Consider the following 21133-nt stretch of genomic DNA (forward strand, 5'->3'; position numbering starts at 1 on the left):
ATTATAACGGTATATAACTGGCTGAAAATAAGGAAAAGAATGGGTCCCCTTTAAGGATTCCAATGGCATTGCTTTCTTAATGGTTGAATGTGGAATCAAGCTGCTTGAAAGCAGAATTATTTGCCTCTGATCGAACCATCTCAAGTGTTTTGCCATCATAAATATGTTTTCTGGGACTTAACCAACTTCATTTTAGCTATGCTGGCCCCTAGTTTTTAATTCAAATCCCTCACTGTTTTCCTCATTTTGTTGTAACTGACTCAAAAAACAAGCTCTTCTTTGATTTGCCCTGTGCAACATACCAACTGTTGTTGTAAGAGCCATGTAATAGCAGGCTAACCCAAATAGCCTAGTTTTTGGGGGGGTTTTCTCGTTTGTCTTTTTTGTTTTTTAAAACCTAACGCAATCCAAATTGACTTTGGTTAATAGGAAATGCTATTAAAAGGAAGCTTATGAATACCTGACAGGATGTAACATGTACAGGTTAAAGGATTTACACCATCCGTACTGGCAGTAGTATTTAATTCTTCCGTCATCTGTTACAGGTGCTGATGGAGGACAGGCAGACCAACCGGCTCCGTGAATCGCTCGACATCTTCGAGACCATCGTCAACAACCGTGTCTTCAACAACGTTTCGATCATCCTATTCCTCAACAAGACGGATCTGCTGGAGGAGAAAGTGAAAAACGTTCCCCTCAAGGACTACTTTCCCGAGTACAACGGACCGGAGCACAGCCTGCCGGACGTCCAGGCGTTCATGGTGGACTGCTTCCGGGCCAAGAGGCGCGACTGTACTCAGAAGCCCCTGTACCACCACTTCACCACCGCCATCAACACGGAGAACATCAGGCTGGTGTTTCGGGACGTCAAGGACACCATCCTGCACGACAACCTCAAACAGCTCATGCTCCAATGACCTCTGACAACCTGTGGAAATGGAGGACCTGAACAGGGACAGACCACCCCCTCGCTCATGAAGAGGACTTGGGAGAGAGAGCAGCATCAGAAGAATCCGATGAGACGTCAGCATTCTTCTTCAGACATTTTATATTAGTTTTTACTCTCCTCTTTGAAGAGTTGGCCCTCTTGTAAGTTCAAGATTTGTTTGAGGAACGAGTAAGCCGTGCACGCCGTGCTAATATAAATGGAGAAGAAGCCTCGTTTGGATCTTGGATGACATCTGAAACCTGCTGCTTCACCTCCTCTGTCCTGAGCTCTGCATTCACAGCACGAGTTACTGGGGCTTTTTTCTCACAAGGTGTCATTGCTGGCGCCAGCAAAAGGTTTTCCAAAATGAGACGCACGGCTTCCAAACAAACACAGGAATTAATCTAAGTAACGTTTAATTACCAATACTGTGTGTGAGAGTTGATTTGCCGAGCACTGAAGTCATCTAGTCCAAATTTACTGTTACGTCTGTTGAAAGTTGTTGCTAAGTCATTTTAGTCATATTTGGCGGTCATCAGCTTTTCTTTTTTTTTTTCCATTTCAGATCAGCAGGTTTAACGCCCGCGATCAGAAGTGAAGACGTAGTAGAATTACAGTTAAAGATTTGAGGAGTGAACTGGCTCCAGCACTGGCACCTTGTTTTGCAGAAAACTGCTTGACGAGGGCACAACCACAACAGACTGAACCTTTTATTTCCTTTGATATAATTTCTTAAGACTTAATCACTATTTAAATGTTGCTTTATTATTAAATCTTTAATCAGATAATTAAGATGCCAGTTTCCGTATAAATTGTCCCTTATTTCTGGGTGTTCAGAGGGTAAAAAGATTACCTTCTTAGGCAGGTGTGCCACTTAGTGAACATGCAGTCCACTGTTTTCTCAGGGTTGAATCAAAACCGGTGTCGATGCTGATGTAATTGTTGATGAGCTAACTGAAGATTCTGATTATTATTTTTTTTTTTTTTTATTTTTTAATTCTGAGTGGTGCGACTCAGCCAGGCCTCCCTGCCGTTAGCCGGGTGGTGTTTAGCACCGTATCCTCCTGGCTTTGACCACTGACATTGACCCAGAACCCCCAGCTCTTCCCTTTCTTTGTTTCCATCTGTGATTAGATGCCTTGTTAAAGGGACAGTCCTCCCCTGTTTGCCTGAATCATGAATGTGTGTTAATAAATGTACAGAGATTTGCTCTAGATTGCTTGAATATACTATAACCAATATTAATGTGGTAAGATATAACCCATCATGTGAGAATATCTGTGTTGGCACTGACTCCAGGCATCTCTGAAAACCCCTTGAACATTTTTTTTCCTTGTGTTGTTTAGATTTCCCTCAAAACTACATTTTGAATTATATGTGACCAAAAAAAAAAAAAACCGACAAACAAAAAGACAAAAGCTTGAATACTTTTGTTGGTGACCGTATTCTGGTCTGGGCCAATCTTTGTTAGAGCACCATTTCCAGGCACTGTTAAAATCTCTGCTTCTCTGCCAAAAAATCACCCTGTGCTTTTTCAGGACTGTGAAAAATGCAGCTTGTGAGAGTTTCACTTTGCTTCCAGCCCTGGCTTTGTAAATACTGTAATCTGTTGCCATGTAAATAATATCCAGGTTTATCTCCTATATGTAAATGGTTGTAGAAATGGCTGACTTTTTTCCCATCCCGATTTTTTTGCTTTTTCAAATCACAGCTTTTCCAATGAAGTTGACTTTTTGATGTAGTGTATTTGTTTTCCATCACGGCTTGTTTTTGAAATTCTTGCTTGTGTTGTCTCTCATGCCAGTCTAACCTTCTCAATAAAATCCACTTTTCTACTTATGTCTTGCTCTCTTGATATGTTTGCTTTTTTTGAATAATTTGGTTCATTGGGAATCGTGAGGTGCCATTTTATGCCTGAAAAACTTGATTTTATTGTCTTTGGAAATTCACTGTGAATTTCTTTGAGGTGCAAATTTAAACCTGGGTTCTTTACCACTTAGACCAAAATCTAATGATTAACAAAACACGAAGAGCACGTGTTACGTAGATACCCCTTATTGTACCGCTAAGACGTCTTTTTTTTCAGTACTCTGCCAGAAAATTACGTAAGCATTTCTGCGGATACATCCTTTCCGACGCCTCAAGCGTACCTGTGAAACGTTTAGTGGGTATTTTGACTTCATCCAAAAATGCGTCGGCATGTTTGGGGACTTCAAAAGGCGGAAGTGGGGAGGAGTGAATCATAAAGTCGACGCAACACACCCACCGAGCAGATCCCTGCGTGTTCTTACAAGACTTTTATCTGTCACAGCAATATAACGGGCTGTACCGTTATAAACCACATCCAAGGGGTGTAATTTTAAACTAGGGCGTCAATATATTGATGATTTTACGATAACTTTTGATTTTACATTCAGGCTTCGAACTCGCTACCTAAAAGCGGGGTCTTTCACTTCACCGTCGCGACTCTGAGAACTTACTTAACCGAAACTGTTTAAAAGTGACACTCCCGCGTGTAAATGTGATAATTACTGACGCTTCACCTTAGAGCTGTAACTTTGCTGCTCCGAGTCATGCTTTCACCCGATTGGCTGTTTGACAGGCGCGTGCGAAATGAGCTGTGGTAAGTGTCACACAACTGTAATTCAGAATAGCGGAAAAAACACGTGCTATAATAACGACCAATATATAAATTTTCTGAATTATAAAAATATGTTTATAGCTTCGTCTAGAAGCCGGGGTGACAAACATAAGACCCGGGGGCCAGAACTGACCCACCAAAAAATCCAATCCGGCCCACTGGACCTCTATGTAAAATGTGAAGGAGGTCATAAATTTTGGACTTTCAGCTATTACGCAGCTGATGCTATAAGCCATTTGTGCTACAAGAAAGTAATAAAGTAACAAACAAAAGACGGAAAATGTCCAGTTTCTTCACTAACTACTAGAAATTTCTGTTTTTATTTCAAATGTGTCTTCAGTAAAATAAAGGACATTTTCTGTAAATTAACAAAAACTTTCTCTTTATAATTACTGGTAGCTGGTCAGTGAGCTACCAGATCTTTTCCTGTAATTTTACACATTCATATCTTGAAATTTAGGTGTGAAGAATCATGCTGACAAATCTCTTTCGTTAACATGTCCTTATAATGTATATAAACTAATGCATACTGTTGAAATTACACTTCTTTTTAATAAATTGAGATATCCCAGGAATTAAATGTGCAGTTAAACTACTTAACAATGACAGAAAGGGGATTTTCACAGTTCCAGCTAATTTCAAAGTGGCCAGTATGTGTCCCTTGATGTAAAATTGATCTAGAGCAGGGGTAGGCAACGCCAGGCCTCGAGTGCCGGTGTCCTGCAGATTTTAGATCTCACCCTGTGTCAACACACCTGAATCAAATGATTAGTTCATTACCAGCCCCCTGGAGAACTTCAAGACATGTTGAGGAGGTAATTTAGCCATTTAAATCAGCTGTGTTTGATCAAGGACACATCTAAAACCTGCAAGACACCGGCACTAATCTAGCCTACCCCTAATCTAGAGACTAGGTATCAAATATATGGCCTGTTGGCCAGACGTGGGTCCAAAAAGCTCCAATTCAGCCCACTGGATAGCTTTAGAAAATATGGACACTTCAAATGAAGATTATAAAGTCCTTTATTTCTTGCAGCTCTTACAATTTTTTACATCAGCATTTCTTTATAATATGGAAAAGTTGAGACGTTTTGTTAAATAAAATTGCGCTTATTTTTCTGAGTGATTTTTCTTATCTCAGGGAAAACAAGGGTAACTTTCATAGTGCTGAAAGTTGAACAAAAACAGTTAAGGCTTCACTGATCTAGCCTATTTAACTTGAAATTTGGTTGTATGTGCCCCATGATAAGCTCGACACCCCTGGTCTAGAGAACCTATTATTCAGGTGACAAGGTCAGCCTTGCAAACTACCTTATATTTCCCATTAATCGGGTAGTCTGCAATGCAAAGCTGTATTTTATTGACATTCATTATGGGTCTGAATGTCATGGTAGTTTTGGGCTTTTAATTTCACTATTCCATTGACTTTGTGCAATATACTAGTACCACTGACAGTAAAACAGCCTTGATGCTACCACTGCCATGCTTGACAGGTGGTACAGCTTTCTAAGGTCAGAAAGTTTCATCTTTACTTCTTCAAACATTGTGGGTCAGTCTTTCTCTCATCTGACCATAAAACCTTTCTCACATTTGGTTTGTCCTTGTTGGCAGCTTCAAATTTCAGTCAAGCTTGACGGTTTTTATTTTGGAGCAGGGGCTTCTTTCTTGGTTGGCACGCTCTCAGTCCATAGCTATGTAAAACTTGCTTCACTGTAGACAGTGACACTGGTGCTGCAGTTTCAAGTTAATTGAAGGCTTGAGCCTTGTTGGTTCCCAGGTTGTTCCTGAGCATCCCAATTAATTACCTCTTATCTGAGGAGGACAGTTTGGGTCCTCTTCCAGACCTTGGCAAAGTGGTGGCACATCCAACTTGTACCTATGTACATTTGTCTTAACTGATGATTTTGGAATCTGCAGCTGTTTAGAAATTGCTTCAAGAGATCATCCCAACTTGTTTAAATCTAAAATTGCCTTTCTGAGATCTTCACCAAGTTCTTTGGACTTTCTCATTCAATGAGTGCTGTCAAAAAAATCCATTTTATGCTGGCAGACAAGTTACCAGTTGTACTGTATGTATACTTTTAACCCTGTGTGGATTAGAGAAAATGCAAAGTAAAGCCAGACCTGTGCACTTATGTATTGTTTTTTAAAGTCATTAAAGATGTATGTTGTATAACCATGCTACTTTGGAAAAAGTTACGTTCAAAGAAAACATTAAAAGTCAAAAATTACCACGATATCAATGCCCATGATGTGTAGATGTAAACTTCAGACCACAACTGTACGTGTGACATATTTTGAATGCAAGGTGTGTTAAACATGTAGATTGGGAACCAGAAGAGGTGTCGGCCCACCAAAGGAACCAATCTTTCCAACTGGACTGCTCTGCGAGTGTAAAAATGTAGTGACATTTTAAATTAAGTTATTTTTGTTCCTAATGGCTGACCTTAACTTATTCTTCTTTACAGTAAAAGAAAGGATAGGTATTCTGTTTTGTGCAGCTGATTTTCTGGTCTACTTAACATCAAAATAGACTTTATTTAATTAGTAAAAAAAAACCAACAACCTCAAAAGCAATTGGTGCAGTGGTTAACACTGTTGCCACACAATAAGGTTCTTGGTTTGCACGTCCTGGTTGGGTCGGGGGTTGGGTGATCCAGTTTCCTCCTACGATCGTGCATGCATGTTAGGTTAATTTGTGATTCTAAATTGTGTATGAGATCATAATCAGTATGTTTATGCACACATAGCTGGTGCTTGATATGATTTTTTTTCTTTAAAGATGAAATTGTTCATATAAAGCTAAAACTATACCTTATTTATATTCAGCCATTATGTCCTTCCAACACATCTTCACTGGTTGTTTTATGTTTGCCCTGGAAGTCCCATTTTGACCCGTTCTCTGTCACCCACCCACAGAGGTGTGTCCATTCTGCGGGAAAACGTACAAAAGGTTGAAGAGCCATTTGCCACATTGCAAGGCAGCTGCTGCCTCTAAAGCGCCACCATCCAAACCAGATGTCACAGCAAACCAGACAGCATCGTCTTCTCAGCTGGACTCGGTTTTGTCCAGAGCAACAGCAAAGGGAAGGAAGTCATCGTCATCAGTCATAACAGATCTACAAGGACAGACGCGTAAAAGGGACACAGCATCAGGACCATCAAATGCGACATCTTCATCACCACGAACATCATCATCCATGACATTACTTTCACCAACTACGAAGAAGAAACAAAAGCTGGTTGATCAAATAAAGACAAGCACCCTTTTGTTATCTCCATCTCCAGCTCTGCTCCCCACCACTTCTAAACCAAAAAAGAAGAGTCTCCGTGCATTGATAGAAGCTGCTAAGTATGACCAAATTAAAAAGGAATCACTAAAGGTGTCTGAAACGGAACCAACTCTAAGCTCCAGAAACACAGCTCAGACAGAGCCCAAAACTATCTCAGGCAAAGACTATGCCCATCTGTCTGCAGACGCTAAACCTAAAGATGCACCTAAGAAGACGCCAAAGACAAAGAATCATGTTAATCAGATGCTTTCCACAACCAAACAGAGTGAAAGTAGCACAAAATTCCCAGAGAAAAGACACACGTTTTGGGAGGATGGCAAGCAGGAGATTGAGGATTCATCCATGAATAATTCTGTTTTGAAGTTAGGAAATGGCCACCAGGCAAAGATCACCCTCCAGGATGTTAAAGCCACATTAGACCGAGCTAGACCGCCTCGTCGGTCCAGCAGGCCGAGCATCCTGAGCCAAATTCAAACTAATGACAACCTGTGCAGTAAAATCGGAGTCGATACGGGTGTTGGACCAGTTCCACTTTTAGAAGATAATCAAAAGTATGTTGCAACTCAGTCTGATGAGCTGCTGAGCACCAGCCCACAACATGCAGGCCTAAAATCAGATAAGAAAATAACCTCAAAGACTAAACAACTGGCTTTAGTCCCTCTGCGAGATGTGCCAGAATCAACCCCTCCTACAGCTCCCTTCCTGCGTGCATCATCTCAGCAGTGGCAAGCTATGCCTCCTCCAGTCAACCTGAATGAGGGGCTGAAGGTGAGCCATCACATGACAGGCCTCCTCACAAAATTGGCACCCGTGGGTCAGTTTTCCAGCCTTCTTTCCCCTCTTGTATCACAAAGTCTGCCAGTGAAGGTGGAGACAGTGGAGAAGCCCGAGGTCAGGAAGCAAAGCACTGCTGAAAATCCAAACGAAGGTAAGTATTTGGAAATAATTGTTTTCCAGCCAAAATGCATACAGACCTGATGGTCCGGATTCTTTCCCTGTCTAACTTACAAAATAATATAATTAATGAATTATATTCAGACATTTGAACAAGTCACTTTGTGGCTCACAGCACTGTGTTAGGCGTTTTTCACAAATTTTATTGATAAAGTAGTTAATAAATTAAGAAAAATTATTGCCATATATTGTCAGTTTTACTGGGCCAGTACCAATAATAAAGACTTTGGAATAATATTCAGCTCGATTGTAGTGTTTCAGCTCCCTGATTCTCTGTTGGTGTCATGGATTACAGGAGCTCTGACACACCGGAGTCTTGGACAGGTGAGACTGAGGGAATTACCTAAATGGCTTGCCTGCAAAGCCCCAAGCCATCCAAAAGATGCTGTAGGAATGTTGCATAGAGGTCAGTATCTCTCTCTCACACAGAGAGACACAGTATTCGTGCTACTCACAGCACAAAAGCCGCCCTCCCATTTGTTTGTCTGTCACTTCTAACTTCCTGTGACAGTGTTATCTCTCAGAAATGAGGTTTTATTGAACTTTGTAGATGCTTGTAGTCAGATTTTGTTACCTCAGAACAAAAGCATTATAGCCAACAGCTGTTAGCAGCCGCTTAATATCTGCTATACAGATGTGAGATTGGTGTCTATTCTTTAAGATTTCTGTGCTTGTCTTTTCTCAACTCTTCTGTGCGTGATTCAGGCTGGCAGTGGTATTACAGGCGGTATATTGATGTGAGGAAAGGAGGTGTAGGTGGACTGGCAATGTTGTTAGCAGGATACTGCGTGCTCAGCTACATCTGGAGTTACCGCCACATAAGTAAGTGTGTTTTGCTAAGTGTGTGCTCCATTTAACTGATGGATTTGGAGATAAGCTGGTTTTCTTTTTTTTTCCTTTTCCCAGAGCTTGATCGCTGGAGGAAGTATCACTAAGGGTCAAGGAAAGATACTTGGAGCAGCAGCATTGACAGAGAAAAGATTCAGAACTTCAGGACTCCATATGATGAATTTGCACAGCATTTATAACTGAGAATTTGGTACGTTACTTGTCAGCATGTAAGCCCTTCCCTTCAGCCAATTTTGTGTATTCTGTCACCAGCATACATTGTGGGAGCACTATATAGTATATAAATGATAAATAGTGAAGAAAGTGCAAGAGTGCCTTAAACTGAATTCTTTGTAGTGACCACAAGTGTACAACTCTTCTGGTTGGAAAACAAGTACAGGTGTATAGAAGTCTATGTCAATTCTCCAGTGAGTTTAGGGTCTCAGTAGCTTCAAGCTTGATTGAATGCAACATGCTTATTTTTTGAATTAAATGGTCACTTCCATATAAGCATACAGTTCCCCCTCAATTCAACCCCAGATACACTCATGACAACAGGACAAATGCTCATCTCTAAGCTTCACATTGGGACTGCGTTGACTTCATAGTGCTTGTAGAGTTCCTCTAGAAGCAAGTCTTGCCGTTGGGTTCTTGTTTGGGCAGTTTCATTTTAGTGGTCACTGGGACATAAAACTGCATGTGTGGTATCACCAGTCAGATCTGATAAAACTGGCTTAATCCTGATGACTTTTCCCCAAAATAAGCCTTTTTTGTTCCCGTTTGTCGTACTACCTTGTTTGCTTTTGCTGAATTCTCCCAGATATTTATATTTAGAATTGGGTGTCGTGTGTTTCTTTGAGTCTCTCTGGTTGTCCATCTTTTGTATAAAATCTAAAAGCATATGTTATGAAGACAGACTGCATGATTATGCATTTTCCTAATTAAATGAAGTGCAAATGAATACAAAACTAAAACATGTAACTTTTTGTCTCTAGGTGACTAGGATAAGAGTAGTTTCATTCTAATCTGTATAAGGTTTCTAAAATGAAAGCTTGTCATGTTACATTGTATTATTTTAAAATGCTTATGTTTTTGTGTGTTTCTTTTATTATTCCTGTCTTATTTATTTCATGGAGAAAATGTTTTTTAAAAAAGTATTTGCTTTAAAAAAAAACAGCTTTTTTAAGGGTCAAAACATTTTTCCTCATCAGTGACCACTGTGTGTTCCAGACATCCACTAGCTGTCACTGTTGGGTTATGTTACTTGAACCAAAGGGGGCTGGGCAGTCGTCTGCTGTGCAGTTTTCTCAGCTCTTTTGTGTAGAGGCATCGGCACTGGAGTCCATAAAAGGATTAAAGAGAACCAACAGATTTCTAACTTGATAAAATATTACTTTGGCAGCTGTGATGCAGAGAAACATGAAATCTAAATGTCATGACATCAGTGAAAAGATCATATCTGTGCAGCAGAGGGTAACAAATCTGGTTTTCCTTTGCCACTGCTTCCTCTGTCACATGATGTGATTATGCATGCTTAGTCCATCAGTGCCAGTGTGTGAACCCTCACAGAATAGCAATGGAGGGAAATCGAAGGAGGTTTTCAGCCGGACTGGACCAGTTCCTTGTTGTACACAAAATGGATTTATTGTTGAATCTCCTAACTGCTGTATTGAACAAATACAAATAAAGAAACAACAGCATTTTCTTTTGTAATGACTTTACTGACACTGCTTCTTAGTCAACACAATAAAAAATAATTTTCTTAAGTTTTTTTCTTTACATTCTCTTTTTCTTCGTACAAAAATTATAAATATTTTGTGTCTAACTTTTTTTATACAAAACAACAAACTATACAAATCAAATGGGACAATAAACAATGAAAATGAAGGCAGAAAACGCATCTCTGCAAAAAAGAAAAAAGAAAAAAAATGATGATGATGATGATAGGGGAGAAAAAGCACAGTTTGTTCCTACCAGGCTCTCAAGACCATGATATGCATTCTGATAACACAATGGTTTACAAACACTGGGTATGTCCCTACTTTGAAAGCCTAAAGTGAACATCCTTGTAGATATAAGTGCTATAGAGGCACAAAATCTTGCAGCAGTCGCTTGGAGGAGCAAATGCAAAATCTCACTTGACCCTAACTTGTCATTTGAGATTTGCTTTCAAAGCAAACAGCCCAGTTTTTCTCGGAAAGAAGAGGTCTGCAAGAGCTGAGGCAGAGATGAAGACAGGCTGCCATGGCCACTGGCACTTAAATTAAAAAAAGGGTCTTCTATCATCCCATTTGAAAGGCCTTCAGTCTGTTTGTGTAGTCTATTAGCAAGCATATTTCACATACATGCTCAAAGGAGAAAGGTGGTGCTGTCCAGAATCAACCCTGAGAGCATTTAATGCATTTAATCAGGGCTTTTGTGTTGTTCCAAAAACAGAAGTAGAGGGACATTATTTAGGACTTTTAAGTCTTGGTTTAATAAAACAAAAACATAATCATTCTGAGTTCAGAGGAAACACTACAGTTTTTTTTAATAATTAGCCACAGAGCTGGTGAGACAAATGAGGGGGATTCTGGATGAGACCACAGTCTCTCCTAATAATTTTGGTTGTGCTGCTGAGAAGGAAAAGAGCGAAAGTGTGAGAAAACTATCCCAGGAAACTAAGAAAACGCTTGGCAATAAAGTCAAAAGTATGGCAATCACACTACCAAACTACAGGAAATCAGTGTGTATGGTTGCCAATTAACACACACACACATTGACGTGTCAGGGTAGTAAAGCATAGAGAGAAAGATATGATTCATATATAATTATATGCAAAAGGCAAACAAACATACATACAATCAATGACCCTCCTGGGTCATTTAAACTGCTGACAGTATTGTCACGTTCTCAACGCTGGGGAACACATAACAACAAACAAAAACAGTCCTGTTTCTTTCAATGTCATTTAAAAAAAAAAGTTCAGCAAATTTAACATCTCTTCCTCAATCTGAGGACGTAGCTCCACAGACACAAACTCACTGTGAAATGATGAAGGTGGCAGAGATCTACAGATATGTCCTGTGTCTGTGTCGGGACTTGCATACCTTTAAGGTACAAAAGAAAATGAAAAAGGTGACTTAAGCACAAAAAAAAGCACTGTAACACTACCATATGTGTCAATGGGACTAGTTTAACTGGCTTCTAGTGTGATTAAGAGGTTGTCCTTGTTACAGGCAGCCAAAAACACAAAAGCAGGCAAAAAGATTTTGGTTCTCTTTGACGTGTCCATCCGGTTCAGCCCAGCATACACCGCATATTGACTAAAGCCTTGTGTTTATATAGTTCCTGAAATAGGCCACAGTATGTTTAGTGCAACTTGCCTGTTTGAAGGTATCTCTACTGAGCTTAGATGTGAGGAGATCTACACCTCTCAACCATGAACTACTTGTACAAAAGCAACTGTTTGCGTGCTTAGATGTAGAAAGAACAGAAATAAATGGATTTTCTGATATTTAGAGCTTCTTCATGTAAACACTTCCATATAAAAACCTACAATTAGGCACAGAGTCCCTCCTCCTCATCTCTCTTGTTCGGCATAGGTAGTGGGGTGGGGAATAAACAATAAACTGGCAAAAAGTATTAACTAGTGTGTGAAGAGAGGGACACTCTTGCATTCAGTCGCAAACCCTACCACTGTAAAATAAACAAAAGAACATTTTGCATCTGTTAGTACATTGCATTGCACACATTCCCGGGTCTTTATAGGTAACTGTAAGTGCATGTGTTCACGTAACACCTTTACAGACTAACTGACTTCAACATAAAATCCCCCTAAAATAACCCAAAGCAAACTACGTACATGCTACATGGCTGTGTATCACTAAGAACACAGACCTGAAAGAAGAGTTAGCCTCTCTTCACACAGGGGACATAAAAAAAAAGAAAAAGAAATGCACATACAAAAAAGAAGTAGAAACCATACATTGGGTGTAATATGGTTCATACATCTTAACATTCCAGGATGCTGTTGACTGCCGCCTCAAGAGCAGAATCTGTGTCAGGGTGAGGGGGTGAGGTGAGCTGAGGGGTATATGGAGGCTGCACAGGGTGGTGAGACACCTGGTAGTTTGTCGGGCCTCCTGACAATGCTGGGAAAGGTGAGGGTTTATTAAGAGGGCAACTATTGGCAGCAATCAGGCTGTTGTTGCTGATGCCGCTGGGTCCGTAGAGTTGCTGGGATCTCTTCATTTCCAGCACGTTCTTGTTTTCGAAGTGTGGTGGATGAAGTCTCTCTGTTGAGCCAGGTCCTACAGGCTCACTCCCTCCTGGGTCTTCATAACCAGGCTGGGAGTCTGTCCTGTATGGTGGCTCCACAGAGCCTTGTTCTGACTCATTCCATTTATAGCTGGATATAGGCTGAGGCGGGGAAGGGGCTTGGAAAAGTTTGGATTTCGTCCCACAGCAGAACTCCTCCAAGAAACTGTCTACAAACCAGACAGGGCAAAGTGTTAAATCAAAGTTAACTGAAAAGGGAATATTAGTTCACAATGGGATACACTCCAATTCTGTTTTACCTGGGTCCACTAGTACCGTGCGTTTGTCTTGTATCAAGGTGCTTCGCTCCTCTTGGTTGAAAGTCCTGTCGATCATCACCATTTCTGAGGACGGACTGAAACGCTGCACGGAAGAGTGAGGTTATGCTGTTAGCCCTGTGCATTTCCTAACATCCCACACATCTAGTCATTAACTAGCGCGTGCACCCACCTCAGCTTCCACCATCAGTAGTCGCCTGTATTTGTTTACCATCCCCTGTGTCCTCATCAGCACCTGAGTTGCAGCTGCTTCAAATTCCTCATCCACTGGAAATTCAAAACACAACACACTACTTATATTAAAAACAACAACAACTTTAATTCCGTAAAAGACTTGGGGGGAATTTAGTATTGTCATGACTGTACCCTGGGAGAACTCGTCCGGGCTGGGTGGAGTCCCCTGGAACACGTGGTATGGGATAAGTCTCAGGAGTGCGTCATCAACTGAAGTGAATCGACGTCGATCTGGGGTCTGAACTGCAACATGATCCTTCCTCACCTGTTGTAAAATCCTTTAAAAATAACAGAGAAAGACACAAGTTTGTTAAATGACTGAAAGACAAAAGCACAACTACACAGGACAGATGGCATGTCAAAAAAAAACTCACATTTCTCCTTTTGTAAGAGTAGGAAGCAGAGGCCTCTTCTGTGCATTGACCTATGATGGGGAAGTGTACAAACCAAAGATGTCATTACATTAGATTGTTCCACCTAAAAAAGACAAACGTGCATGTAGGGCTGCACGATTTTGCATAAAATGAGAATCACGAGTTTTTTTGCTTAGAATTGAGATCACGATTCTCTCACGATTTTCTTTTCCAGTATAAATATTTATTGCGCTTATTAACTGCACATCAACTTCGTAACAGTTGAGACTGAACATAAAAACAATAAATAAACATAAAAACAACAAATGTCTCACATTTTGTTGTTGCCGCAAAATGTTGTACTGCTTGAAATTCCGTCTCCACCGTTGCTCGACACTGCATGTATAGAGCCGGTAGTGCAACAATAGAAAAATAGTTGCAGGACGGCACTGTGTAGCGTTTGTCTAGGGTGTTGATCATTTTCCTAAATCCCTCGTTTTGCACAGTGTTGATGGAGCCATATCTTTGGTCAGGTGATAAGTAATAGCCTCCGTAATTTCTTTGTGCCTGCGGGAGTTCGACGGGTATAGGGAAGCACTGTATGAGGTTCCCGTTATTGATGTTTGGGTGGTTGACCGGGACGGATTTTCTCCTGTCACTTTCTCGTCATCCCTGACGTGCTCTCCGTTGTTTTTTCCCTGCCCATTTTAGCAGCCAGCTTCTGTATCACGTGGTATAAGGCTCCGCCCTTGTCATTTGTTGAGCAGGAAGAGTGAGCGCTTGTTTTCATGCAGATTACGTCCCGGATCAAAATGCGGTACAATCGTCGTCTTTTTTTTTTTCTTTTTTTTTAATCGTTGTCATTTGGAAATGAGATCGCACATAAGTATGAATTGAGATCGCGATTTTCTAACGATTAATCGTGCAGCCCTACAAGCATGTAAAACAAACAGCTAACGTACCTCAGAGTTTAGCATTGAATCCTGTGCCATGGGTTTGATTGCTACAAGAGATCACACAAACAAAGCAACTTTATCAGTCTGAAATTCTGCAGCTTATATTGAAACGTATTATACACTGAAGCCATTGGCGCCTCTTTTACCATGGATGCTGCTGGCATGTGCTTGTTTGAGGGCAGGTGATGAAGAATTCTGAAAAATTTCAAGTAAAAGTTATGTCAGAGAGAGAACAAATAAGGAGAGAGCAAATTAATAAAAAGGCTGCCATCTGTATACCTGTCTGTAGTCTTGTTGCTGTGTCACATTACCAGGTAAAGGGGACAGAGAAGTACAGTTCTGGGATGGAGTCACTAGAAGGCGCTGCACGGGAGTAGCCGACACTTGGCTCTGATTGCAGATCCCTGTTGTAGCCGGGCCAACCAGAGTCAGACGTCCAGGAGAGCATGGTGTCTGCACGGAGGTGGAGCTCGCACAAGAAACTCCCGTCCACATCTGAGTTACACCTCCTCCAACCTGATTCCCGCTTACTACTCCCTGATTCAAAATTAGTGGACCAGCTGTTGGTGCATTGAAGTTCTGCGCTGCAACAATCTGCACTGTGTTTTGACTGGTAATTAGGGGATTTGAGTTGGGGTTGATGGGCCCGTTGTGGATGGTGCTAGATGGAGTGAGAGCCAAGGAGCTGGGTAGCAAGAACTGTCCGGCTGATATATTTGTCAGTGTAGACGCTTGTTGCTGCTCCAGGGGTGGTTGTACCACAATGGAGCCATTAGGTGTGTACTGTCCTGCAGGAGCAGCAGTATTAGTGTTCACTACATTAGTCACGGTGGTGGGAGTGGGCTGAAGACCAAGGCTGTAGACAGTCTGAGACCCCGGTTGGAGGGGTTTAGGCTGGATTGGTCTGACAACAGTCTGGGTCCCTCCTGGGCCTCTCTGTATGATGATATTTTGAAGCGGGATGTTTTTGAAAGGTAAGCCAACTTGGCCTTGGGTGGGAGCAAACACCTGCCCCCCTGTTGTTGTCCCTGCTGGAGCTACAGAAACACCTGGCCTTAGCACGATCTGTGGTGATCTTTCTAAGCTACTCAAAGTCATCACTCCGCCACCTGCACCAAAAGGACCCAACACCTGGATTGGCTGAGCAGAACCATTAGGCAGTGACGGCATGCCTTGCAAAAACTGGCCTGCAGAGAACGTAGCAGTTGCAGTCGTCACCACACCTACCCCGCCTCCATAGTTCCCCGAGACCAGCGGGGAGGAGAAGGGAACAGGAGCTTGCACTAGAGTGGGAGCAGGCTGCGAATCCAGTAAGGCTTCCTGGGCCAGCGTTTGCTCAGTGATATCAGCTTCCAAGAGAGATTTCTGAAGTATGTCAAAGGGCTGATCCTCTCCCCCGAGATCCACCCCTCCAGGGGAGGTTTCAGGCCCCAGTTCATCCTCAATAAATGAGAGACTGCTAGAGAGTTGGAGGCCTGCCCCGGTCGAATCCTCGCCAAATTCACCCATTGTAGAAGAACCATCTTTGAGGCCAGTGTTGGAGCCAGTCTGAAAGAAGTATTGAGAGAAGAAAATGGAGAACTATTTGCATGTGAACTGCATATCTGATTTCAAAGTCAAAGGCTTCTTTTTATGCCCAAGTTAAGATATCAGGCTAATTTTATGTCAAATATTATTAGCTTTCTGTCAATAATTGAACATGATCATCTATTATAGAATATAAAATACTAATATAATACTGTATTTCAAAGTTAATAAAGAAGTATCTGTTGGTGTTACAGAAGAACACAAACTGAAAATTCTTTGGTTAGTTCAAATAACAGATATTAATACAAAATAAAATCTCAATAAACCAAATGGTATTCATTATTTTCTATATATTCAAACTGTTTTAAATTGTTGGGAATCAACACCACAAATAAATAGACACCCCCCCCCACTCCCCCCCAAAAAATAAAAATAATTCTATACATACCCTCAGTGCAAATTCAAGAAACGATCAATTTAACAGAGCATAAACAAACCAGACATATCCACTCAGCTGTGGTCTGCTTATGCTCCAAGGCAACAAATAAAGACATTTTAAAAGGCAATACCAGTGCAGTACGCTCCAATGAAGTGGACAGTGAAGCTTATATATGGGTCAGATGCGCGATTTGACCACAAATCCGATGTGGCAGTGAAGTATGACACCACTTGTTCAGCTGTCTCTCTGCACTCTCTGCAGCTGGGAAAAGGTGTTGTTTGTCCACAGCCCGGAAACTGGTGATGATCACCAGATCAGGTCCTTTAATCACCAGCCTAAATTTGACATTTTTAACTGTCATTGTGATATCACTGTCCCTCTTCATTTTCTGTCATAACGCAAACAAGTGTCTAGAACTGCAAACTCCCGTACTGTGTGTGCACTGTATTTTTCAGGTAATTGCAGATAAACTGTGCATTGTGCTGGGATAGCACTGCTTCAGATCTAAAAGCGATTCATGATGTTACCTGCCTTTGTCGAAACATGCTGCTCTGTGTCTTTGTCGGACTTTAAACGGTAAGAATATCTCCACAATACCGAATTCCCTTTAACAGAGTCTTGGACACTGTGCACTGGGGGCTCTTGTTTGGTAATGCTGTAGCTGACGTTTTGAACACGTACGTAGTGCTCTGTAGTGCTGTGTATGTGTGTGACGACCTAAATTGACATGGCTTTAACTCTGCTCCAACCACGATTGGTTCAGTGTAGAGCTATTGTCATCGTCCTTTTGTCTTGTCTGTCAAGAAAATGGACGGAATGAGTTCGATTGACTTTTTATTAATCGTTACTCATATTTCTGTTGAGGAAAAGTTATCCCCGGTAGTTATCGTTATCATTTTATCATCCACTCCTAATGATGAACTGTAACAAAATGTCCTTGTGGTTTGGCTTAGATCAAGGTAATCATAGGTATACTCACGGTGTCATTACCAAAGAGAGATCCATCAGACCCATAAGCTGCGTTTGTTACATCATCCTCCTCAATCTGCAGGAACAAAAGACAAGCGAGTGAATGGACTTGGGTAATTCTGGTGTTTAAGGAACATTTCTAAGGAAGTCATTCAGACAAACTGAATTCTCCAAGTGTCACTCACAGACTTGCTGTTGCTGCCATGGAGATAGTCATTCAACGCATCTACATCTCTGAAAAAGATAAAGAAGCAACATCTTCAGCAGTTTCTTTTTATTTGTGTCACTATCTGTTGTTTTAAAGTTCCCTGACATTTGCTTTACTACATGTGTCTTGTGCTCATGACATTAAAATATTCACTTCCCTTATTCAATGAAAGATTTAAAACCAAAAAAACAGATCTTGCAGACAGTTGTGACTGATTTTAAAGGCAGCTATATATTCACAAGTATAAAACTGTATGGCCCGGGGTGTGGCAAGAAGAACTCGAATCTTAGTGCAGATTTTATAATCTTATAACGTTTACCCTAAAATATCCAGAAGACGGCGATCGTCATCATCATCCATGACACCTGAAAGAGTATGGAAGGCCATCAGATGAGGACATGGGACACGCTAAGGTCTAATCACTGAACAGTGGAGTAAAACTTGTTTTTGTTTTACTCTAAAGTAGAAGTGCTTGAGCTCTGAATGGCTGGCATGTTTTTAGACATTTCACTCACAGGTTTCCAGCAGGAAGCATGGGCTCAGTCATTTAACACCCTTTCTTTCCTGCAAAAGGCTGGGCTGCAGAGTGAGAAACTTCATTTAGTAGAACTACATAACTGGACATGTATGTCAGATAAGGGGCGTGAGACAGGGCAGGCAGGTGCTAGATAAAAGAATGGTTCAAGTGTGAAACAGGGGTGTGGACAGGAAGTTGGGAGGGGGGGGGGGGGGGGTACATATTTGCTATTCAGTACATAAGGACAGAATGGCCTTCATCCCCTCCTACAAATGCTTAGCTATGACAAACTCCCACCCATAAAGCTTCTCTGCTGTCCCACATTGGTTGTCTTTCCAGTGTGCAGAGTGAAAAAGAGTATTTGAGTGTAAATAACCCCACCCTGCAACATTTATACATTATAGTTCTGGTTGATGTTCTGGGTTTCATCTCTCCATTGAAAGAGGTATTGGCTTTATGTTGTGTCAGTCAGTCAGCTTGGTGCTACTTAATAATTGGGGGTTTTGGGGTTGTTGTTTTTTTAATGGCACTTAAATGATTCAATATCTGTGAGTAAATGGTTGTGGCTGCTTTATTTACTGTATCACATAATAATAAAAACCTCATGTAATCACTAATAGAGCATGTGAATAAAATGGTTGTATCACATTCAATTTTATTTTGCTCTGTGTGTGCGTGTGTGTTTGCAGGTGACTGGGGAAATGTAGGTTTTGTTTTCCCATGAAAGGCAACTGCAACTCTACAAAATGGCTGTTACCATGCCATGGGCTGTCTTTACAGCAGAGCCACGTTGAGCCTCCATCTTTGGTTGAGCGAGAACAAAGACAGGACAGGGTTGCTGCACAAATTAGGCCGTTTAAACGGACCGTGTTTGGAGTTTAAAGCAAGAAGAACGACCGTTTGAGCGATTTAAATCGCTGGAAAATCACGGTTGTTTTTTGTGTGTGTCCACAGCAAATAACACGACATTTTCTCGTCGAGCAAACGAGTGTCCTTCATCCTTCGAAACTTGAAATGTTACAGAAAACCATGTCGAGGTTCCGAGACAAAAACAACGGAAACTAAGCCATAAACACTTCACAAAAAGGCATCAAATACGGGCTGTAAAAATCTATATTATCCAGTTAAATCCAACGTGCAAAAAGTTAACGTTTACAAGCGATCACCTCAAATTGTAATGTTAGCTACATTAAAAATTAAATGACCGAGCTGTTTATGCTGGCCAGAATAATGACCTTTAAAAAATGTGATCTAGCTCGATATCGCCAGATTTGTATCTTTAATGCCAGTTTTGATCAAACAAATCCGTATTTCTTGTTGCATTTTTTGCCTAATTTTGAGCTCAAATTCACAACCACCGAAATCCAGCACAGCACGTGCTCTTCGACGCAAATCCACGGCTAGTCCCCGCCGTTAAAGCCGCACAAAAACACGGCTAATGTACAGCTTGCAAGTTTTATTTCCAAAAATAGACTGAATCGACAGAGAGTGATAATCGCATTCAAGCAGCACAAAACGCCCGTCGTCGCTGACGTGCTCTTTCTTTCTCTGTTGGGGAAGGCTTTCATTTGTCCTCTATGTGGCTCGTCTGCCAGCATGAAAAACGTCACATTTTTGCCTCGATATAGCCGAATCGACGCGTTTCAACCCGGGACGTTTGTCCCCAGTCCGTGTCCTGCTCGGGTCTTTAACTCAGCGGCTCCGCCACATTTTTAACTTTAAATATCGGCCTGCGCTGGTTAGCTAGCCACGGCGTCGATGACGACGCCTATTTTGAAAGCCAGAATCCGTCGAAAAGGGCTAAAACCGCGTCGAGCCATAAATATTTATCCCGATTAGCATAACATAAAGACGACTCAAAAAGAGGCAAACCCTTTTACTCCTGTCTCACTCCTTCTTGAAACCCAATATCTCCATTTGGCAACTTTTAATTTGCTCCCCCCTCCTTCTCCTCCTCCTCCTTCTCCCTCTCCCACTCATATATTTTTCTCACTGTCCCTGCTCTGTCTCGGATAGATTTTTCTCTCCGCTCAAACTCTCTTCCCTCCCTGAAGGAAGGGAGGAAGGAGGTTGTGTGTGTTTTTTCCTTGAAATTTTTATCACAAAATTATAATACACTCAAAGGGAAACTCACCGTCATGAAAAAGCAGTGCCTTGTCAACGGGGTTTCCTCGCCATCACCGCACGGGTTGTTGTTGGGGTAGTGCACACAGCAAAATCAGCGGTCCTCAACGACTGCATATGGCTCCATGCATTTGAATACGAAACCTTAAAAACAACCGCAAATAATTAATAAACTATTTTTAATGCTTATGTGAATTATAATTACATGTGGCTCTGTCTTTATAAATAGCGGATAAACGTTATTACACTTAATCACTGCCAACGGTAGAGGGCGGGCCTTTGTGTGTGCCACACCTGGATGTTGCTCAGGTATGCCTAGTTACCTGCTGAGAAGCCTATTCGTATTCAGAAAGCAGTCAGACTTTATAAGAAAGCAAAGCGTTTACATTTATTACACTTATTGGGTTTTTTTTTTTTTATATGTAACTCAGTCGCATTTTACACACACTTTCGAGTAAAAATAATATTTCTTCCACCTTCTAGTGTTGTATGTGATGTCTTTATTATAAAAACGTTAAAGAAAATATTATTACTTTTGATTCATTCAATCTGCACAACCAGGGGGCTGGGACCTTACAGTAAACG

General features: G+C 41.3%; 3 protein-coding genes across 7 annotated transcripts in view; 2 read left to right on the plus strand and 1 right to left on the minus strand.

Annotated features, from left to right (window-relative positions):
• Positions 1-2767, plus strand: part of LOC146512413 (guanine nucleotide-binding protein subunit alpha-13-like) — an 11526-nt gene extending 8759 nt beyond the window's left edge. The window contains exon 5 of the mRNA XM_085169507.1: positions 546-2767. Coding sequence (XP_085025633.1) covers positions 546-917 — 372 coding nt within the window. The 3' untranslated portion in view covers positions 918-2767. The remainder of the gene's footprint in view (positions 1-545) is intronic.
• On the minus strand, positions 1441-20893 carry bicral (BICRA like chromatin remodeling complex associated protein). 5 transcript variants are annotated; one of them, XM_085169503.1, is made up of 13 exons: positions 20559-20730; positions 18423-18486; positions 18227-18272; positions 17885-17933; positions 17710-17775; positions 15044-16312; positions 14911-14959; positions 14771-14811; positions 13830-13879; positions 13588-13733; positions 13394-13488; positions 13204-13306; positions 1441-13113 (listed from the first exon to the last, which is right to left on the minus strand). In XM_085169503.1, exons 3-13 carry the CDS (start codon positions 18265-18267, stop codon positions 12638-12640), a joined length of 2385 nt encoding a protein of 794 aa, XP_085025629.1. In that variant the 5' UTR covers positions 18268-18272; positions 18423-18486; positions 20559-20730; the 3' UTR covers positions 1441-12637. The 5 variants fall into 5 exon arrangements, with proteins under 5 accessions (XP_085025629.1, XP_085025627.1, XP_085025630.1 ...); XM_085169501.1 differs by adding an exon at positions 20795-20893 and having other exon boundaries at positions 18227-20692; XM_085169504.1 differs by lacking the exon at positions 18423-18486.
• Positions 3423-9788, plus strand: LOC146512415 (uncharacterized). The gene is made up of 5 exons (XM_085169506.1): positions 3423-3551; positions 6489-7790; positions 8112-8222; positions 8522-8638; positions 8723-9788. Exons 1-5 carry the CDS (start codon positions 3542-3544, stop codon positions 8749-8751), a joined length of 1569 nt encoding a protein of 522 aa, XP_085025632.1. The 5' UTR covers positions 3423-3541; the 3' UTR covers positions 8752-9788.
• Positions 20894-21133: the final 240 nt, after the last annotated feature.

Source organism: Neolamprologus multifasciatus, chromosome 8 (assembly GCF_963576455.1).
Source record: "Neolamprologus multifasciatus chromosome 8, fNeoMul1.2, whole genome shotgun sequence".
Taxonomy (NCBI): domain Eukaryota; kingdom Metazoa; phylum Chordata; class Actinopteri; order Cichliformes; family Cichlidae; genus Neolamprologus; species Neolamprologus multifasciatus.

Coding starts and splice junctions, on each gene's coding strand:
- LOC146512415 (XM_085169506.1), top strand. Junction 7,791..8,111: donor TGCTGAAAATCCAAACGAAG/GTAAGTATTTGG, acceptor CATGGATTACAG/GAGCTCTGACACACCGGAGT. Junction 8,639..8,722: donor CTGGAGTTACCGCCACATAA/GTAAGTGTGTTT, acceptor TCCTTTTCCCAG/AGCTTGATCGCTGGAGGAAG.
- bicral (XM_085169501.1), bottom strand. CDS start 18,294: ATGGCCTTCCATACTCTTTCAGGTGTCATGGATGATGATGACGATCGC. Junction 17,934..18,226: donor CGTCTTCTGGATATTTTAGG/GTAAACGTTATA, acceptor TATCTTTTTCAG/AGATGTAGATGCGTTGAATG. Junction 13,489..13,587: donor CCCGGACGAGTTCTCCCAGG/GTACAGTCATGA, acceptor TTGAATTTCCAG/TGGATGAGGAATTTGAAGCA.